At 45.1% G+C, this 23,048-nt stretch overlaps 1 protein-coding gene across 1 annotated transcript in view; it reads left to right on the top strand.

Moving 5' to 3' along the window:
- The window catches only part of LOC142558367 (calcium-activated chloride channel regulator 1-like), a 182,623-nt gene that overhangs the window by 73,741 nt on the left and 85,834 nt on the right, over positions 1–23,048 (top strand). The window contains exon 5 of the mRNA XM_075670509.1: positions 12,916–13,143. Within this exon, the coding sequence (XP_075526624.1) occupies positions 12,916–13,143 (228 nt within the window). The remainder of the gene's footprint in view (positions 1–12,915; positions 13,144–23,048) is intronic.

The following is a 23,048-nucleotide window of genomic DNA, read 5'->3' as shown; positions in this document are numbered from 1 at the left end:
GGTCGCCGTTGTCAGCCCCTTTCAGAAATGCCGGCTCTAATACATATAGTGGCTTTCGGGATTACAATACCTTTTGCGAGATTTCGCACGACTAGGTACAGGACGCGCACAGGGCGCGTCACCTTGCACAGCGCAACAAGCGCCATCCGACGCGTCCGATGCAAAGGCGAGAAATCGCACGTAAGCGATTAGTCGAGGATGCCTGCTCGCAGCCATAACCTCCGCTACCGGCGACACTGATAAACTGGCGTCTTGTCATCAACGGGCAAGATGCGGAAAAGAAGGATATCAAGTACGTAGGTCTTAAAAGCATGAACCTTCTTGGCGGCCTGTTTGAATTCGTATTCAGAAAGTTTTCTTTTTCGGCTAATGGTGCTTCTCTTGGTTTCCTCTGCTGAGGAGCTGGGGCTGCGGTTCGCACAGGACAATTCAAGCTGCCTATAACCATCAAAACGTTTCACACAACAAATAGTATCGGTTGGACATAATAGCAACAAGATATTTGATAACAGTGCTGAGCAAATGAAACGCGATACTCCGAGTGCAAGGCAGACGGCGCTTCTTGCGCCACCCGTGAGGTCTCATGAATGCGAGATGGTGCATTGTGGTATACACTGAGGATGACAGGGTTGGTTTCACAGGAAATCTGCGTCCGGCTGACAGTCGTTTGGTCTGGACTTCGCGTTAGCTCCACCGGAGCGCTGGGAGCCGTGGTTTATATGGGTTATATGGCGCGCTGGTCTTCCACGGCGCTCAAAGAGGATATGCCGCTGTCGTACTTTGCGGGAGGCAGGTTGTGCGCGCCTCACGAATGATTTTAATTCCCGTTTACGGGATATGCTACCATGGCGTCATGTTTCGGAGCAGCGCTAAGGTGGTCACAGCATATTGCGTTCTGAGGATAACGATAACAATTGGCGCATATAACCATTTGAGGTACTTCAAATAAAAAAAACAGAAGAAACGCAGAGGAAAAGTACAAAACGAATGCAAAAGGCAAACACGAGACCGTGAGCGCTTTAAGCATGCGACCTTTTGCCCACGGTTCTGTTACTTGGCACTCTGTCGATGGCCGAATACTTCATTAGGTCGGATCGAGCGCTCACCACGGCCAACATCCGCCGAGGCAGGACTCTAAACAGGAACTGGTGAACGAGGAGGCTGTGGCGTTGCGCTGTTGGCTTCGAAGCTCCGCTCCTCTCATTCCCGTGACAAATGTATCAGTGACAAACGTAACTTCATTTTCATAGACTTGAAGGAGGAAATATTCCGCGACTGGATATGACCAGACGGTTTTCCATCAGCGTTTGGAGAGCCATATAGAGGGCGCACTCGAGTAGTAGAGTAGACGGAATAGGCTGAACTGAAGCCCTGTCCATGTGGCAGTGCCGGTGACTCATTTTCTAGAGCAAAGATGTATTATGGCACTACACTGGCAACCGCAAGGCGCCTACATGAATGTGATGGAAAATGTCCGGGAAGCGATAAACGGTCCCGGTCTCTTAGACCGCGTCACGGAGCCCCCGTAGATCAACTTTCGGCAGCCATGGACGCAGAGAGAAATCGTCTGGTGCGTACTGACCTCGCCGTCCACCTGTTCCGACAGCTTGTCCCGCCGGAAGGTGGCCGTCGTGGCTGCTCCAGGCGACATTACGAAGTCCTAGCATAACAGAAGGCCAAAGCCAATTGGACAGATCTAGAGTGCATATAGCCACAGCTGAGGTAAACTTTCCTACAGCGAAGTTGTGTATAGCTCCTCTCTGGCGGTGGTCGATGTACGTCCGTCTAGGCGTCAAGTTAACCCGAAAAAAATTTTTGTCTCCTGTTCCTCGCGAATGGCCTTTAGCTCTCAATCAAATTTACGTATCTTGAAAGGAAGATCTTACCGCAATTGTTTGCAAAGACGTATTTATCATTGCGCCAAGCTACATTTACTTGTCATAATTATAAATTCAGAGTAAGTTGGAAACGTTACAGAATTCCCGTCTGCTATCCATTTAATACTTTATTTACATTACCCCTAAGGGCCATCATGCGAGGGTATTACATTGCGGGAAACAAAAACATGAAGTATACAAAAGAAATAAAACTACACGAAATAAACACCACACACAAGGAACATAAAATAAATAGATATTTACAAGGGGTATATGCACTACGTCAAGAAAACAATCACTTTTTTACCTAATATGTTATTATGTACATACAATAATAAGTAATAACTAATCTGCTACCACTAATGTTCTTGCAACATGGTTTGGAAAGATGGTAAGGTAACTTCAGTAGCTATGCGTGATGTTAAGTTATTCTATTCTACTACTGTGCGAGGACTAAATGATTTTGCGTATAGCGATGAGCGGCACGTTAGGCGTTTTGCTTTGTTAGCCTGGTCACGGCGCTGGAAAACTGCGGGGGATGGTGATGAAGTTTGTGAAATAAGGTTATGTGAGCAAACACGCGTCGACGTGATAGTGATTCCAACTCGGCAGGTTGTTTTGACGATGTGACGCTGGTGAAGCGTGAATGTACGGAAAAGACGAAGGCAACAGCATGGTTTTGCAGAGATTCGATGTTGTTGATTATGTATGCTTGATCGTGATCCCATATGGCAGAAGCATCTTACTTTTTGGGCGGATCAGCGGGATATAAGCAAGTTTCTTTAAGTTTAAAGTGCGTGCTTGAGGTTACGCGTAAAACCGACTGCTCGGTTAGCTGATGCTAAGAAGGTATTAATATGGTAATGCCAAGGTAAGTCAGACTGAAGATTAAAGCCTGGATACTTGTAAGTTGGCGCAAGTTCTACTCTAGCATTATTGAGAAAGTAGGCGGTAGGAAGCTACGCGGAATGGTTGGTACATGACATTAGCTTTGTTTTAGACGTATTTAAAGACATTAACCACGAGGAGCACAAAGCGGTCACCGCATCAAGATCAGTTTGTAAGGAAAGTCGGTCAGTGTCATTACTAATATTACGATATATAACACAATCAACAGCGAATAATCGAGTTCGAGATAAGACACATTTGGGCAGATCATTATTAAAAATTAAGAAAAGTAGAGGACCGAGTATGCTGCCCTGGAGGACTCCAGATGTTAAAGGAACTAAATAAGAGTTACAGCTTTTAGGACAGGTGAATTGTCTGTTGGAGAGGAAATCTTTAATTCATGCAAGAACGTTTGGGTGAATATTTGTGTTAATTTGATTAGCAGCCTGTGATGAGGAATGCGATCAAAAGCTTTAGAGAAGCCAAGAAACACTCCGTGAACTTGGCATCCTTCGTTAAATGCGAAAAATATATCGTTAGTAGATCCGGCGAACTGAGTGTCGCATGAATAACCCCTACGGAAACCGTGCTAGTACTTGAAGATGACATCATGGTCTTCCAGGTAGTTGATGACTTGTGTATGTATGACGCGCTCGAGAAGTCTACATATGTTGATAGTTAATGACAAGGACGAAAGTTAAGTCGGACCAGAGCGATCACCCGATTTAAAATTTGTATTGTCTTCAGGAATAATGCCAGATGATAATGAATGTGAATACAGGGCTGATAACACTGCGAAAATATTTAAAGAAACGTTTTTATGTATATTATTATTTAAACGAAGGTGATCATAGCTATTAGTAGTTTTGACGTTGTTCAACAGGGCAAGAATACCAGATTCGCTGATGACAATTTCTGGAATCGAAAAGTTAGGCAATGGCTCTGATATTGGCGAAGAAGTTATATCTTCATTGGTGAACACTAATGAAAATGCATCCTTCAGAAGCTGCGAACACTCAGATTCAGTTACTGGTTGTCAGTCAGCATTAGTTAGTACTATATCAGGAGAGGAACTTGGATTGATAATGCGCCAGATCTATGAGAATTATTGGTTAAGATAGTAGAGAGGTCGTGACTGAAGAAATTACGACGGGTTGTTCTAAGGAGGGACTGATACTCTTTATCGCAATTCTTGTACTGGCTCCATGATGTCAGGAGACGTGTGGTCATTGGTTGGCGATACAAACGCTTTGTCTTATTATTAAGATGACGAGGACAGTGTGTGAACCAAGGTGAATTTTTATTATTTCGGATAGTGATGATTGGAACATATTTATCAACAAGGTTAGAGGAGGTGGTTTTGAACGACAGCCAGTTTAGTTCAATTGTGCGTGATGAACGCTGAGCCAGGAAGATCTCAGAGGTGTGTAGTTCCTAGTTCTTCATCTCAACATTTGCGCGATTGTAGCAATGAATTTGCTTAATGGTAGCGTTCTTTTCAGTAAATGGATGCGTGATGAACCCAGTGATAATGTCGTTATCGGATAAAGCATTTAAATGCAACATATCAATAAGAACGTCCGGGTTATATTTTACGACAAGATCAAGGGTATTTGCCGTGGTAGCGGAGCGGCGGGTAGGACTGTTAATAAGTTGAGCAAGAGAAAAAGCGAAGCAGCAATGAAAAAAGGTGTGGGCTTCTTTACCTCTGGAATTAACACAGTGATTGAGCCATTCAATGTTTGGAAGATTAAAATCACCAAATACGAGAAAAATGGAGTTAGGAAAGCGCACATGTAAGTCGCTGAGTATTATTTAGAATTCACCCCAGAATGTATCAGACATATCGCGCAGCCGGTAGAAAGCACCTATAATAGCAGCAGTAACTCCGAATTTACACCATATCCATACACATTCGAGGAAAGTATCAACAGAAAGGGGAACAGCAGATAATTGTTTCTTTGTGGCTATAAGGACACCACTCGCATTTCAATTTTTTTCTGTTACACCGGAAAATGCGAAATTCAGGTTCACTGAGAAGAATGTTTTCAGCCGAACCGGTATCGTCCAGCCAAGTTTCAGTCAATACTAGAAGTGAAGCGCCCGTAGAATCTACGAGCGAAGAAAGGGCGACAGTTTTGGAAAGAACACTTCTAATGTTTGTGAAAAGGAAATTGGTATTACTCTGTAAATTAGCACACACATTAGGCTAAAATGACGCAGCCTTTATAGAAGACTTAACAGTTGGCACGTGTCATACTGTGGTGGGATAATGAACTGGCACAGCACGGCTACCCACGACATCCCACATATAGGTATCATTATTGATATGCAGCATGTCGAACGTTAAACGCACGCTGTCACCTTGCTCTTTTTAATTGATCGCGAAAACTGCAGAAATTTCCGGCGTTTATCACGAACGGCTTGGGAATCGTCACGTCCTATGCTGAAACAATTGTCCCTAACCTCGCTGCCTTTGCACAAAAACGCCTCATGTTCTTCATCGTTGAAGAACTTACGTATAATGGGGCGTTTTTTCACAGTTGAAAAACGGCCCACATGGTGTGCCCTAGCTATGGAAGTTAGTGACAGCAAACTTATCACCGCAGAACTCAGGCACAAGTCGCTCTGAACTTTCCTAGCTTTCGGATTCGTTAGTATCGGTAACACCATAAAACAAAACATTTGATCTACGTGACTGGTTTTCTAGATTATCAATTTCGGTAATGATGCTAGAAAGTCCACTTTCGAGAGCTTTGGGGCATGAACAGATGAAGCAGATTCTACGTTGTTTTCCAGTTCCTGTACACGTTTGGTTAGGCTTTCGAGGTCTGTTTTAAGTTCTGCGTGCACATTTAGAACTTTCATCATTGATTCGAGAAGACTTGCATTGGTGGCTTCAAGGCGCTTTACAGCTTCAGCCACACCATCCAACTTCTCTTCTTGAGCCTTTCTCATATGTCCGGTGCTTTCCTCAAGATCCCCACTCAAAAGCAACAGTCGCAAAACATAAACAACAGAAGTGCAAGACCGTTTGAAATAGTTGGGTGGCCGCGATACGGCTAGAAGGCAAACATTATTGATACGGTAACAGCTAGTTTGATAGTAACATACCGCTAGAAAAGCAGTTGGTGAGTGCCGAAACATTCTGGCAGTGTCGTGGCCCGAAGCTTTGTCCAAATGCGCGCGCTTCTCAGGAGGCGGTGTAGATATTGCCGTCCCATGTTGTCCGACGAGCAGCACGTAATTGTCCAGAATCGGCGGCGGGTGATGCAGCAGACTCGATAAGTCACAGCAGATTTGCGGTCTCTCCATGCAATGCACAGTACTCCTGCGCTGTTCGTCAGCAAGGGTATCAGTCAGCTGTACTACAGGCAGCGACAGCAACTGTCCCAGGACCGGCAGCAGCAGCAGCATCTGTAGAAAAGCAGTTTGTGAGCGCCGAACCATTGTGGCTGTGTCGTGGCCCGAAGCTTCGCCCCTTAATACATGGAAGTCTACGGAGGCAGTATGGTTACAGAAGGGGCGGCCGTAAGTGTTATTTTAAACAAAGTATCTTGAAAGAAATTAAGTGACCTTGAGCCGCTAATACGACTCTAACATTACGCCGAGCTTCATTTACTTTTCTTGATTCCGTAGTTCACAGTGAAGTTGTAAATATTGTGCGATTCCCGTGTGTTGTCAATACATAGGCATGCCCGGTAGGGAAATGGACAGCGCCATATTTGTATTGTAAAAGTCTAGTGCGTCCGAGTTTCATTCTGCAAATTAACGAGGAAGTATGCTCAATCGCAAATGACAAAGGAACGTGTTTTGTTTCGTGCGCTCCTTTCACCGCGCCCCGGTCAACACATATCGTCGCTCGCGTGGACGTTGTGTGTTGTGGTTACGTCATAGTCATCTAGGCGACCTTATCGGCAGGTTTCACGGAACCCTGGCACGGGCCAAACGCGTGTTCAGAGTAATAACTATCTATACATAAATTCGTTGATTGAGGTAAAACACCACACAGCTTCGCTGCTCGTCTTTGTTCACAGATTAGAAAGGCTGATGAATTATTTTCTGTGCTAGTTCATCACTTTGTTTTAGGTAGCGCGCCGTACGCCTCAAGCACCTTGGCCCTAGTTTCACACCATGAGCCGTGCTAGCACATTGCGAATGAACAGTCAACGAAGTGCTGTGAAATGCATGCGCTTTAAGTTCCGGTCACTACGTTAGCGCGGTGCAGAAACCACTGCTTGTAGCGCTATGGGCGGCGCCACTGTGAAACACACAGAGAACAACTTTCCGCCGGAACAGCTTACCTCCGTGACGAACCCTTTCGCCGTCAGCGTATACCACAATGCACCAACCCGGCTTCACGTGATTTCACCAGTGGCGCAACAACCGCCGCAGCCATGTACTCCGGGTATCGCGTTTCATTTGCTCAGCACTGTATGCGTGGCCATTGCTCAACCATTCCTTTAATACATACGGCCTATATTTAGCACACATCAGTGAAAACCAGAGACAGATAAACCAAATAGGCACAACTTCGTGGACTAAACTTGCGCGGAACACAATGCAGATAACATGCACGCATGATTGAGAGCTCGACACAACGTCAAGCTCTATCTCGTACTCTCTCCCCCGCACATGCACATACATATTTTTTTATTTATTTACCCTAAAGGCCAAGCTTGGGCATTACATGGGGGCGGAGAACAATTGATATACAATATACAATGATATACAATATACAATATAAGTCGAATATCCTTACTTGAAGTCGTACATGCTATGCAACCTTTACATCACTTCTAATTCGACAAAACACAAGCCAATAATTCCTACAATATACAAACAATAATCTGACATCTCAAATGCAGGAGGAAATGGTAATGTTATTATTTCCGAATATTTTAATAAATGCTTGTTTGAATATAATATGTTCAATTATTTCGGCTATATTACTTGAGAGATGATTTCATTCCGGAATGGCTAAGTGCAGACATGAAAACTGGAATAGTGTACTACGTTCAAATGGTTGTTCGAACTCAAATTCGTGATCAATTCTTGAGAATTTCCTTTTGGTTGGTAAGATGTGTGCCTGAGAGAAGAAATTTGGGTGATGAAATAGCTGATGGAAGAAAGTTAGCTGAGGTATCTTTCTTCTAGTCTGCAATGGGATGAGTCCTAGGTCATGTTTTATTTTGGTGATACTTGAATGTTGTAAATAGTTACGTGTAATAAATCACGCTCCTTTGTTCTGAAAGCTGAGCACGAGGTCGCGGGATCGAATCCCGGCCACGGCGGCCGCATTTCGATGGGGACGAAATGCGAAAACACCCGTGTGCTTAGATTTAGGCGCACGTTAAAGAACCCCAGGTGGTCAAAATTTCCGGAGTCCTCCACTACGGCGTGCCTCATAATCAGAAAGTAGTTTTGGCACGTAAAACCCCAAATATTATTATTATTATTATTTGTTCTGAAAAGATTTTAATTTGTTAATAAGATGCGTTTGGTGCGGGTTCCACATAAATGAGGCGTACTAAAGCTTTCAACGAAGTACGGTGGTAGGTGCGAGAAGCTTGGTATCACTATTAGCCTGACGAAGCGTTCGACGAATGAAGCCAAGAGATTTGCATGCAGCGAAAACAATACAGCCCACATGATTGTGCCAAGACAAAGTCGGAGAAAGATGAACACCTAGATGTATAAATGATTCTGCAGTTTCTAGAGCCTCGCCATTAAGAAAGTATGTGTGTTGCATAACTTCATTGCAAGTAGTAAATCTCATAAGTTTAGTTTTAGAGGTATTTATGCTCATTTGCGAGTCTGAGCACCATCTTTTAATCCTCTTCAAGTGATTTTGCAATTTATCGCAGTCAGCCTTACATATTATTGACCGATACAGAACGCAATCGTCGGCATACAACCGGATTTCGGAGTCTATACCCTGATGAATATCGTTTGTATAAATTAAAGATAGAGTGGGTCCCAAAATGGAACCTTGAGGCACACCGGACTGAACAGGTTGAAATGGCGAACGGACATTATTGATTACGACAGCTTGTCGTCTGTTACTTAAATATTCTTTAACCCAGTTTATTACTTTTTCATCAACTTTAATCTGCTTCATTTTATATATGAGGCGGTTATGAGCCACACGGTCAAAAGCTTTAGCAAAATCTATAAATGTGACATCAGTTTGTGTAAGTTCGTGAAGGTTAAGGTGAATGTCTGTAGTAAGTTCAAGAAGCTGGGATTCACATGACTGGCCTCGTTAAAAACCACGCTGGTTTGCAAATAGAATGCGGTTGCTAGCCATGTACTGCTTAATTTGAGAAGATAACACGTGCTCAAATAGTTTGCATACAACAGACGTGAGAGATATAGGCCTATAGTTTGTTAGCTTGTTTTTATCGCCGGTTTTATATATTGGTATTACATCTGCCAATTTCCAGTGGTCTGGAATTTCGGTAGTGTCGAGAGACTGTTGAAACAATAGTGTAAGTATAAGAGCAGAATTGTGCTTTGTCATCTTTAGTAGCTTAGTAAAAACACCGTCAAGGCCAGGACTAAAAAACGATGGTAAACGCTCAACAGCTTTCACAATACCGCCATTTGTCACAGTTATACATTTCATAAGGGGAGAACTATCAGAAAACTGTGTTGACTTATCTACGGGCTTTTCGTCATTAAATACACTACAAACGAATAAATAAACCGTCGAGCAACATCCATGACATCAATTGTAGCACCAGACTCAGTGGAAAAACAAGTAACTCTTTTGCAGGTGCGGGAGAAATGACCTTCCAAAATTTTCTTGGATTTGTTTTTAGAAATTGCGAAATATCGTGGTTGAAAAACTTATATTTGGCAGCCTCAATATGTAATGCACATTCCTTAAAAAAGGATAACTATTCTGACTTTGCTTCAACAGATTTGGGGCTTCTTGCTTTTCGAAAAAAAGTTTCTTTTTATTCAAATATCGCTTAATCTCAATTGTAAACCATGGCTTGTCTGCTGTTTCGTAGATCCATCTTTTTGGAATTTATCGCTCCCGGAGACTTACCCCTGTATTCAGAAATGCAACTTAAGTTGAAGCCCATGCTTGACTTGATTTAAATGACGCCTGGCGTTGACGTGCCCAACGACGCTCACTGGGCTTCCTTTGGCGCGTTTACGATAGGCGCCATTTACATCAAATCAAGCATGGGCTTTAACTTAAGCTGTATTTCTGAATAGGGGCGTTAACAACTCGTCACGAAAACGAATCCAGTTATCTTGCAACGAACAGTTTTCATACGTTTGCGTGAATGACAGGTAAAATTCAAAAAGCTCAGAGTTGAAGCCTGCGGGATCTGCTTTAGAATAGTCATAGATCTTTTTTTGTCGCGGTTTCTTCACGGTTTCCGTTTTAAAGTACAATGTATGACACGATGGTCACTGATGTACTCTAGTACATCCACGGTAGCACGTTTGGGGTGTGTTGTTAGAAACAGATCAAAAACAGCATTGTGCCGCGTAGGGATTTCTATAAGTTGCGACAACTGCAAATATTGTAAAAGGTCAACAAAATCTGCAGATCCGGGTGTGTGCCGTGTGCTAGGGAATTTTAAGGTTGAGCACTCTATGTCTGAAGAGTTAAAATCGCAGGCCAAAATTAAGGGAGAGTTAATATATTCGGATTGGATGGAGCCTAATACGGACTGCAGTTCCTCCGAAAAAACTTTGTAGAAAGTCAGGTGGCCTATAACATGCTCCTATAACCAAAGTTATAGCTGGTAAGTAGCATGTAACCCAAATAGTTTTAAGAATACTGTCAGTAGGTATGTGTTTTACCTTTAAATGCTTTCTTATTGCTACTACGACACCGCCTCCTTTTCTATACACACGGTCTTTACGAAAGCAGTGAATAAATTTGAAATTTGTAACTCAGATTGCTAACTTCCGTAGTTACCACGTTGCGGTTCCAATTATAACATCTGCATTACAAGCGTGAATGAGGGAAGTAAGCTGATCTTGTTTGTTAAGGATGCTACGAAAGTTGGCGGAAATTGTAGAAAATGTAGGTGTCCCACTGTCTTTCTGCGCTTGGCGACTGCGTCATGTGTTTGCATTTCGCTGGACACATTCCACGACCCTGCCCTCGGAATGCTGGTACCGATACAATTTCCTGCGTATCTGCAGCTTATCGAAAGATAGCTTAAACCTTTCATCGGGTTGACAATTCGCTCGAGCAAAGTCGTGAAGTATTTTGCGCACGAATTGTATTCTAGCTGAAAAGTCATAATCTATCCAAACCTTTAATTTGAAATTAATTAGCTCGTACGAATGGGCCGAAATACTGGATTTTGTCTTTTAGTGTAGAAACTTCACTATTACTGACCGGTGCTGCCCTTGCCTGTGAGATCCAATGCGATGCGCACGGTGAATATCCGTTACGTCGAAGCCAAGATAATCTCTGCAGAAGCTTTCAATGACAACTCCGAGAAGCCTCGTAGTCTTCTTTCTCTGCCTCAGGCAAGCCTTTGAATATCAAATTTTTTGCGCTTGCGTTTATTGATGTCATCAACGAGTTTCACTATTTTAGGCTCAGAATCCCCCCTATCAGAAAAGGATGAAAGATCGCTTTTGCGGTCATCGACACCTTTTTTGATTTCGAATACTACTGTGGCATTTCCCAAAGAATTGTCTAGCGACCACTTTCGAAAGGCGTTTCTTAATGTCAGTTATACGTCATAAAATGTCCTTCATCTTACGGCTAATTTCATTTTGAAAATTTTCACGCGCAGATTCAGCACTCTTTAGGGCATCAAGAGCCCTGTCTATTTTTTCAGGGCCGCGATTGACTTCAATGGCACGGCAGCAGATTAGGAGATGAACCACGGAAAACATAAGAACAATCAGTCGCCCTCTCGGGCACCATGTAGCAAAGAAACCCGCAGCGGCTTTAAAACGAAGCCTCTCACTGCAGCTACACTGTATTCGTTGGCTATAGCTACCTATCCGAGGTCGATATGTGGCAATGTCAACACGCATACTATACGCATATAATCATAGGCACTGGGCTTGTGATTTGCGGCGTACACTGAGGTAAAGTTTGCAACGCTATGAATCTGCGCTCACCTATAAAAGGCAGAAGAACGATGTTCAGCGCTTTTCACAAACGCCGCAAATCCCAAAGATGCACAATCCAGAGGGCCCTTTTATAGCTGATAGCCGCCAGCGGGTACCGAATCAGGTATCACGTGACCCAGAAGCCGACGCAAGCGCCGTCCGTAGCGATCACAGTTGACAGCTGCGTCGATGCACCGTGGTTTACGATGCGTAGATCCCAGCCGAAGTACAAAGCTCGTGGCCCGAGATCCCAACAGGTTCAGCAACGATGTCAACGGTTTCGCTATCAAAAACAGAAGAGCGATGTTCAGCGTTTTTCACAAACGCCGCAAATCCCATCATACATACGCACGCAGTGCGTACATACGTACGTACGTTATAACCTTAGATTCATAACGCTAGAAGTGACGCAATCCGATTGCCACCGTAGCCAGTTGGCCGAGCGAGGTAAACGTTCTCAAGAGCCAGCCTTGCTATCCGTCAAGTCCTCAAATATGTGGCGGCCAGCGTTTATCATTTCGATTTGTCGCCTGCTGGCCAGAGAACTTCCAGAGAGCAGCCAGACCTATATCCCCCTGACTGTTTACTGCAGCCCGCGGTATCAAAGAAAAATCAGAGGTTCACTATCGAGCACTGTGTTCTTCTCGCAGAAAGCAATCTTAGAAAATTATTTCAGTTTTTGTAAACAATATATATAGTGAACTGGAAATTGTATATGTAGTCCTGCATTCGGTCTGCCTTAACATTTTTGCACACCTACTCACATAAAAACATATTGCGTTCTAAAGATTAGTCAGATTTCTTTGTCTCATTGTGTTTCTACTGGAGCTATTTTAAGAACTCTATTTGGAGCCTCCTCTTACTGTGTACCCAAAACTAAGATTATCTCGTTAAGCCACATGGGTTGTCTCAGCTTTCGCGTATGTTTTCGAACTTGGCATTGCAATAAAGAAATCCAGCAGAACTCAGTGATTAATTACTTCTGCATTTCTAGAGCACAGCCTATTTTAGATCATTGCTTCATGTCATGTCTTCTGTATTTCAGGAACATAGGCGACTAGAAACACTAAAAGAGGCGCTTGACGGCTTCCTTCAGCGTTCGCTCGACAACATGGAACAGCTCGCCATCGTCACATTCAGCACCACTGCAACAGTGCAGCACCCTATGATGGCAGTCAATCACCGAACCGTAAAAGGCTTTCGGGAAGCTCTCAATAAGTTGACGCCGGATCGCCGTACGTGCATTGGCTGTGGCCTTCAGTGCGCTCTAGAGGTGCGTATTTTTGCGTACAGGCATTGGCTATAAAAAATTTGTTTGTCCAGTTTGAACGTTTTCCTTAACCATTTTTATATATCGCGTGTCGTTTTATAGGTCGCTTCTACATCGCTTGTGCTTCTAGCGATAACTTCTAATATTAGTTTCTTAGACGCTTTAATTCCAAATACTGAAGAAGAAAGCACGTGTTTCCTCTATGCAGCGCGTGCAATAGCTAGCCTGACGTAATAGTACACACAGAGAAAGCCTCATTGGGTTAGTTTGGATTTCGTGATGGTTATGCGAGAAGTGCTGTCCGAAAAACTCGGCTACACCTGGCGGAAATTCGTAACAATTGTTTAGTTAAGTAGGACCTCTGCACTATTATTTATGTACCATTCGGTCCCGATGCCAACAGTCGAATCTCCTGCTCAGTTTGTAGATCTTCTGATTCGAAGGACAGCCCCCCGTTCTAGTCTTGGAACGTGTTCTGCATGTGTTCCAATTGCAATGCCTTGTATCACAAAATACGCAACAGTAATTGCTTTTTGCATCGTTTGGGTGGATATTAACTCCAGATTTCATAATTCTAATCTTACGTTTCGGAGGGCGCACGACGTGTTGTTAGTATTTGTTCCTTCCTTCACTACGAGTTTTTTTTTTTATTTGGTCATCATGCTACCATAACTTATCATCCTTGCCATCTCACTTTGAAGCGCAACAGTTTAAGTCAGCGCATCCCCGGAGTAGCATAACTTTTTTACAATGTAGCGATTATGTTTATTATTTATAACGTTACCAGTCTTAATTTGAGAACGAAGAACGCGGGCATATGCCTGAATTATGCTTTATTTATTAAAATAAGAATGAAGCATGTACACCCGTCAGCAAAAGTATACAGACCACGGGCAGCGTGATAAAACCAAGTTATTTAATCTGACTGAGAACACAACTTGAATTTGAGTACTGCAGTCCAGACATGGTACTGCGAACTTTACTGTGGACTCGTTAATTTCTGTCTATGCTTGTAAATTACGATGAAATTCAACCTTTACGGCAACCTTGTGAGCCGTATACTTTTGCTCACGGGTGTATATATATGTGTAAAAATATCTGAATACATGATCTTTCCGAAAAAACGGTGTATATATATATATATATATATATATATATATATATATATATATATATATATATATATATATATATATATATATACATATGTACATATTCTGTAGAATTAATATGAATAAAATTTTAAAGCTAACGTATTTAGTACGCAGGGTACATAGTAGTTACCAGCTTACCAGTGCCATAAAAAAACAAATTATATAACCAAAACATGATTACTGTGACAATAGCTTATGTAAGAAAAAGTACAGTGCCATTGCAGTCTTCTAACGTTCACTGAATCGGTGTCAAAAATGGCCACAAAGATCAGCAGGTGGTGACGAATTGCTGTTGCCAGCGGTTGGCAAGGGTCACCATAATGGGAACCCCATGGCGAAGTTTACGATGGCGCTCCTGTCTTGTGCGCGCGAACCCACAAGGGATGCTGGGACGGTACAGGAACTCTTGTGGTACATCGTAAACTTTCGGTATGTGTAGCAGTTGTCTCCAGGCGTCTGTTTGATTGCGGTATTCCATGACATGTAATGCGTGTGACTGGTTGAATCCTCCTCCACCTGGCAGCGTGTAGTCGTTGGCGACTCATTATGCCCAAATTGAAGTAGGCTCATTACTTGCTTCGTTGTGACAGACATCTTAGAAAACATGCTGCGAGTTGTACGTGACGGACGTCGTTGATTACCGACGTGGAGTCTGGTACAATGTAAAGCATGGTATAGGGCCACACTGCACGACCTCCATGAAACGCCGCAGTGTTCAACTTCTCTCATTCCAACACAACCAATGAACGTAATCCCTGCTGCATGTGTTCGTCTCGTACTTATTTTCAGTAGCTTTCAGCACGTCAGTGATGTGGGCACCATACGGCAACTGAGGTGCAGATTGAAATATGTCGGAAGTATGTTACGATCTTGCATGTCATCGGCGCGACAAATTCTGCTGTCCACTCCCATTATTTTTCGAGTGACAAGGCAGATGGTCATGTGCCCTGTTTAATAGTTGCACTTGATGTCGCACAAGTAATTCTGTTGCCGTAGCATCAGATTTAGGGCACCGTACACTCTTCTTGTCGAGAGAATACAACTAGGTCCACAATTGACAGCTTCAGAGTGCGACAATAATGGTGTGTATTGACTAGCGGATCAAATGTAATATCTCTGCATTTAACGTCGGAACCGTATATAATGCGACCAAGAAAAAGGTCATGTAAAATTATCTTTACAAGATATATAAAATGAAGTCACAACCAAGCATGAACAAAGAATGAATGAGCTCTCTCGATCGTCGTCTTCATCGTCATGCTGAGAACCTTCTTTAAAATGCCGAAATGGCGTATCACATAAACCCCGGTGGTCCGAGCGCAGTCTTGGCGCTTAGACAAGGGAACAGCTGTACACTGAAACTTACGGCTTGCGACGGGACACATGCAAGACACCGGTGGGGGACACTGACGATGACGAGTGACCATCCAACGGGGTTAACTCGTATTACCTTGTTAACCTCGATGAGCTGGCGTAAAAAATTGTAGGGCCCAGAGTAGTGGGAAAGAAGCTTCAAAGACAGGCCGACGAGGGCTGCAAAGGGTCACAAGAAGTACCAAGGAGCCTGGCTCGCAATGAACGGTTCTGTGGTGGCTATCGTAACGGGCCCTTTGAGTCAGCTGCGAGGCAGAGAGACGGTACCGGGTGATATTACCAGCCGTTTGAGCGCGTGCAATAGCGTCGCGTGAATATTCTGTACGAGCGTGTGGAGCTCATAGAAATTGTGTCTTTAAGAACAGCAGGAGCTGGCGGGCAAACAAGAGATTAAAGGCGGGAAAGCCGGCAGTATCGTGGCGGGACGGGCTGTATGCGAATATCACATAAGGCAAACTTTGTTCCAATCACGGGGATAAGTTGAAACTTACATGGATAGCATCTTGATCAACGTGCTGTTGATGCGTTCTGTAAGTCCATTAGTCTGCCAGTGGTAGGCGGTGGTTAGCTCGTGACGTGTGGAACTAGAGTGAAGAATATTGTCGACAACGTGTGCAGGAAAAGACAGACCGCGGTCGTGGAGCGCCGTGGTGGGGGATGACGTCGTGAACGAGGAAGCCTGCTACGCCCGTTGCTCAGCTGTTAAGCTGTGCCGGTGTGACAGCGTAAACGTGTCGCGTAATTAGTAAATACGGCGATCCACTTGTTTCCACAAAGAGAAGTCGGAAATGGCCCAACGAGATCATGGCCGATGCGTTAGAACAAACTAGCTGGAATGTGTATTGGCTCAAGCAGGCGGGCAGGCTGCAAGGACGAAAGCTTGCGATCTTGGCAGGACTCGCAACCAGAAAAGTACCAGCGTACAGATTAGTAAAGGCCGGGTCAAAAGAATCGACGCTGCGTGTGGTGCTACGCACGGTATACTCCGAGGTGGCTGGCTGTTGGGTCATCGTGCAGCTGCTGGAGGATAGCAGACCGAAGGCCGTAGCTACTACGAGCAGAAGCTCGGGAGCGTCGAAGTTGATATTGCAACGGTGGAAAATATTGTTGCGCAGCAGAAACAGGTGTAGTGACGGCTCGGAGGGATTAGAGCGTAGGCGATCGATGACGGTCCACAAGTTTCCTTCACTGAGACGCTGACTTCGTATATCGATCAAGTCAGAGATGGCGAGGACGCAGCTGTCGGAATCTCGGGTGGTGGAATCGGGAGGATCAACGGGATCATGGGATAGGTAATCGGCGTACTGGTGCCTCACGGCGGACTTGTATGGGACATCAAAGCTGTGTTCTTGCAGCTTTAGAGCCCAGCAACTAATTTGTGCGGTCTGGTCTTTGCAGCACCAGAGCCAGCACAGCGCATGGTGCTCGGTGATGACCGAAAAGGTGCAGCGAAACAAGTACCGTTGAAACTTTGCGACTGCCCAATTTAGGGCGAGGCACTCGCCTTCAGTGATGAAGAACTTGCGCGGGGAGGCGACTTACTTAAGCGATGGTGCGGCCTTGCTTTCTTGGTGCTATGCGAGGACAGCGCCGGTGCCGTGTCCGCTTCCGTACGTTTATAGCTGTGTAGATGATGTGGGGCCAAAATTCATCAACATGGGAGGAGTAGGAAGCAATCAGGTGAACCTTTAGAATGCATCTCAACGGTATAGACCCCATGAAAATGCATTTCCTTCTTCAGCAGCTGTGTCCGCGGACAAGCAACGCCGGCGAAGTTTTTGACTAAACGTCTGAAGTAACAACCCACGCCAAGAAAGCTACGGACATCTTTGGTCAAACGTGGCACAAGAAACTCTTTCGCGACATGAATTTTGCCGGGATGGGTCGGGATGAGGGTCGATGGATGAGAAGGGGTGGACCCGCGAGGACGCTCGAGGGCATCGTCAATCTGCGGCAGTGGGTAAACGTTCTTATATGTGACTTTGTTCAAGGAACGGTAGTCGACGCAGAAGCGCCAGCTGCCATCTTCCTCCTTTCTTAGTACAACAGGTGATGCCCAGGCACTACAGATGCCCGCTGATGCCCACTTACCGCTCAGCATGACACACGCGATAGGAACGTCGTCGGTTAAGGCTGGCGTTTCCGGTATGAGTCCCCCGAGTTACGACTGATGTCTTGTTCAACGACCTTTCATCAAAGTAAAAAATATCGTGATGGAACATCAATAGGTTTCTGAGATCGGCAGCGTGTGGTGGTACGAGGTCAGGCACTATAATATTGTTAAGTGACATAGGTTGAACTGGACGAGGAGGTCGCCGTAGCGGAGGACGAAGAATTGTCTGCAGCGAATGCAGAAATAGCATACTCATCGACAAAAGATACGTTGGCCAGAGCTTGGCGATCGGGATGCTTTTTGTGCTACATCTGAAGTTGAAGCTGGGCACCGACACTCAGTTATCAGTGAGGGCAGCGAGGGGGGGGATAACGTTAATATTTGGGGGCAATGGAAGATGGGATATTGGAATCAAGTTTTCACATTCGGAAATGAAAGGTCAGGAAGTCAAGTTCACGTACATAACAGATTGAAGTGGCAGTCCAACGTGATCAATGCAGCACGAACGTGGTTGACGTGTGGGCGAAGAGTCAGAGTGAAGGGTCTGCTAGAACCCGTGCACATCACTTTCACAATCAAGCCAGGCGGAATTGGCTGACAGAAAGTGAGCTCATATGAGCATTGGATAAGCACACAGCAAGTACTACTCTCGTGAAGCGGTAGGCGACACTGATGGGTACTGGGGACATGGCTAAGACAGGAAGCGTTGAACCATCAGCGATGGTTCACAACGTGGACGATGTGAGGACTTTCTTTTGGCGATGACGATGCCCTGAACATATCACAGATTGCGCCCTTCTCCACGAGATCAGTGACGTGTACGCCCTCCACTTTAACATCTAATAGGTTAGGTCAGTCGGCAGTGTGGTCAGAGGAATTTGCGGCCAGTCATTATTGTAGGGTCACCTCGCGGCGCTGCATCGTCTAGATTTCCGAAGGCAGACGTCCAATCGGCGGCGACAGGGGGCGGAATTGGGGCAAGCAAGATGGCGGACATCGACAGAGGGGTGAGCGGGACTAGTGCGCTCGAGGACATGGTGAGTGTCGACAACGGCTCTTTTATCTAGATGCCAGATTTGGGTGACCACCCTAGCTAGGCAGGCGGCTCAAGTACAACTCTTGCTTGGCCTAGTTAGTTCATGCTTGAAGTAGAAAAGGCAAGGCGCAGAAGACCAAGGACACAAGAAGAACACAAACGACGATTTTTTTGTTGACGATGTTCTAGTGGCTCTTAAGCTTTTGTTGCATTTTTTTTCGCAGACGCTGTTCTTTAGACCTTTATTGTTTAACTCTTCTGTCCATTTCATTGTTTGTCACGTGGTTCATTTTTCGCGCGGTCACATGTTTTATCAATTTGTTGGTGAGTGACTATTAGAGATTTGTTTTGACGCAGACACTGTACTTAGATGCCTTTTTCATGTTTTTTTCCGTGTTATTCGTCGGTCACTATTCCCATAGTCGTGCGGCTTTTATCACTGACTGGGCCTTAGGTGTTTGAAGTGCCTTATATTGTAAATAGTTTCATAATGAAGCGTAGACGGTACTTTCTATGTCTCATTTTTTGTCCCCGGTGGCTTGGAAAAGACTATATTAAATAAATTGCCTCTCATGCTGATCCACGTGTGGTTCTTGTTTTCTCATTCGATAATATGTGCCAGATATGATTCCTGAGTGGTCGATAGATTGCTGTTTTTTACTTCTTAAGTTTCATGTGTGACTAGGCGTCAGTAACCTACATAAGGCAGGCTTGTTGCGGAAATAAACTTTGTTGTGAGTGGCGCTGGTTCTGTCGTTTGTGGTCTTCTTCTTGTGTCCTGGTCTTCTGCGCCTTGCCTTTTCTACTTCAGGCGGCTCGCTCTCCCATTGTTGGTTTCCCCCGCAGAGTTGCTTGCTTTCACTGAGGGTTGGCGTCACGCTCTGACACTGTCTCACGCGGCGCTTCTATGGCTCGGGAAGGGCCTTTCCAATGGGCGGGGCGCAGCAGCGACTTCTCGTTCAACATTTCGGGCATTGAAATTTAAACACTTGCTGTGGCTGTTTGCAGATTATTGCATGTAGACGTGAAATGTATTTCACATCAGTGCCCAGTAAATCATAAAGAGATTGTAGTAGAGCCATAGCGCGTAGCAGGAAGAAGAGCAATCGGTCTCGTTCGATAAACATGAAAAATGAAGCACGCCGCGTAGTAGAGACGCAAGTACGCGTATAAACTGTGTTTATTTCACCCTTACTGTGGGCAAGTAAAATTATTACTCATTGGGAACTTCCTCATGAAGAACAACATCACGGCTTCACAGAGTTGGCCAGCTATAGCTTCAACACTTTGCGGGACAATGGTTTCCGCTCAATAAACTTTGTCGCCCTGTTTCTGTCCGTCACTCCAATGGCATAGTTCGTGGAAATTAGCTTCATGAACTTCTTTGCTATGAGATACAGAACCTTCTTTGTTTGCTTTTCGTCGCATTTTTCGCAACAGAGCACAGGAAGTTCCATGAGATCCCGGACGCTGCTTTCAAGGCAGCCTTCTAACGGCTTAGCAATAGAGCTTCTGTTGTTGAGCACATCAGCAAATCTCCGAAGCCCTCTCAGAACATTTACCACCTCCTCGCTCGGGTGATCCTGGTGAGCGATGAGACCATGTAGGGGATGTTATCTTTTAGGCGCCTGCAGGAGCGAAATGGGATTTCCGCATGGGATTCGCTCACTTCCTGCGCAAACGGTCAACCCTCCTATTAAAGCTACACTGGCCACATCCGGGTTTGAAATGAGCGGGATTGTGCTGATGCATTGGTCATACAGTTTATCCCCTGCTACATTGAGAAGATTCTCCATCACTTTATTGAGCGCATAGTAGTGCTGGTTAGCTGGAATTAGTTTTTTCGCTGAGAAAGAGGATGAACGCTGCACGTTGCTATCACTCGAAGTAGCAACAATTCTAGTATTGAGCAACTTCTCCATCCTATATACAGAACTTTTCACATCCAGCTCATCACTGCACCCGGCCCTGCTGCGCAGAAATCCAAACAAGGATTCAACTGGGTCACTTGTCATTTTTCTCGTCAAAACAAACTAGAACTTTCTGGCAAGAAGCAGATGTCGACGGCACTCGACATTCAACTTCGTTGTTATCACGAGTGTATGGTAGCTTTACTTTGTGAAAAAGATCTCAGGGTGGCTATCATTTCTGCGTTCCTCCATGTAAGCGAGGAATTAGAATTCAAGTCATCTCAGTGTCTCATCCTCAACTGATGTGAACTGACGTGCGTCAGGACCATTTCGATGAATGTGTGTTTGACAGTTGCTCCATCCATGAGATTAAACCACTTCTGTATGACTTTCATGAAGTATATTACTGGCCCTGCTGTAGCGAACTCTGCATCACAAGTACGGCCAGCCTCATCCTTCAGGTAGCCTAATGCTGCTCTTTCTGGAGCACTGAACAACTGCGCGGCTGACCACGCATTCATTTTTTCAATGTTTAAATACAAGTGCTTGCGCATAAGGAACCGTAGCGGCCGTATTTTCGAGTGCTGTTGGATTCTGTACAATGTCTTGAAATAGTTGGAAGATATTTCTTGCGATATATCTTTCCCCAGGAACTGCGATCTTATAGTTTTCACACTGTGACTTTGGTAAAAGACAACGAATAAAGGTTTCGTGGGATTAGAGGGATGAGGAGCAAGTGCTTTGGCCTCCCCTTTGGACAATACATCCATCGCAATGACTATGTTCTGGTGGTTGTCGGTGACAAGACGCACGATATCAAATCCCACATCTACTCTTTGGATGACGTGGCGAATGCAATTGGCGAGCTGCTCACCGGTGCATGCCACTGCGAAAAAGTAAGCAACTGCTATTTTGAATTTCCCATGCATGCCGCAAACAAGAAGCACAAGAGAGAGTTAGCCAGAGTGCAGTTTTCTGATTCAGGAACAAGCTGCTGTAGGTCAAAACTCAAATCAACTTCCCCAACAAAAACGTCTCCATGCCTATGATATTCCAGTTTTTGTTGGATTCTCATTTGAACCATAACAAGTCCACATGTTCTAGCTTCCGGAGTTTGTGGCGATTCTAGTTCCGCTTGTAGCCGACAGCACAGCAATTCACTAAATCTGATTTATTCAGGTATTCTTCCAATATATTTCTGCAGTGCATTTCTACATGGAAGCTTCAGCAGCTCCTCGGACCTTAGCTAGCCATAGGCCTTGGCACACAAGTTTCTTAGAATGATGCAATGTCTCACTGTTGGCACTGACGCCGCTGGCAGTTCCTTGCGTTTCCTCCTACATTTGAGACGCACCTTGACCGCGTCACAGCTATCCTTGACGTCTTCCGCAAAGCTGGGCTCCAAATACACTCATCGAAGTGCCACTTCGGGCGCCCACAGATTACAGTGCTAGAGCAGTAACGGCTTTTCCTCTGCCTCAGTCTGTCAAAGACGTCCAGAGTTTTGTGGGGCTCTCTTCTTATTTTCGACTGTTCCCGAAAGATTTCGCAGCAATAGTTCGACTACTCACTGAACTTCTGAAGAAAGACGTGCATTTTACTTGGCGTTCCCTTCAGGCTGCCCAATTTGCAGGCCTTATCACGATTCTCACCAATCCACCTGTCTTGGCCCAATTTGACCCGTCCGCATCTACAGAGGTCCGAAGCGACGCCAGTGGTTATGGGATGGGTGCCGTCTTATAGCAACGCCAACATGGACACAAGCGCGGACTCTAGGCGGCTCCTGACAACTGCAGAGCGCAACTATTCGATTACCACGCCCGAATGTCTTGCTCTCTCTGGTCTGTTTCAATGTTCCGCCCATATTTATAGTGGAAGCCCTTCTCAGTAATCACAGAGGATAATGTGCTCTGGTGGCTTTCGTCGCTCAAGAATCCTACTGGCCGGCTTGGTCATTGGGCCCTACGACTTCAAGAGTATCCCTACCCAATGACTTACAAGTCGGGACGCCAAAACCTGGGCGCAGATTATCTATCTCGCTACCCGATCGACGACGCGACCTCTACGTCTGGTACTGACACCGATGTCTCTGTTTTTCCACTGATCCATGCCGCCGACGAGCAGCACCGTGACCCGTCCTTGCGTATCACCATTGACCGCCTGGAATAGTGACTTGCTGAATGTTCCCTTCGCTTATTGACACTTCAAGATGGCGTAGTCTACCGCCGCAACGTTGACCCCGACGGCCCCGCATTACTTCTTGTGATCCCTAAACACCTTAACTCGGCTATTCTCCACGAGCTTCAGGATCTCTCGACTGC

This window comes from Dermacentor variabilis, chromosome 9, assembly GCF_050947875.1.
Source record: "Dermacentor variabilis isolate Ectoservices chromosome 9, ASM5094787v1, whole genome shotgun sequence".
NCBI lineage: Eukaryota > Metazoa > Arthropoda > Arachnida > Ixodida > Ixodidae > Dermacentor > Dermacentor variabilis.
Note: the sequence above shows the minus strand (reverse complement) of the source record. Positions and strands in the feature narration are given on the sequence as shown.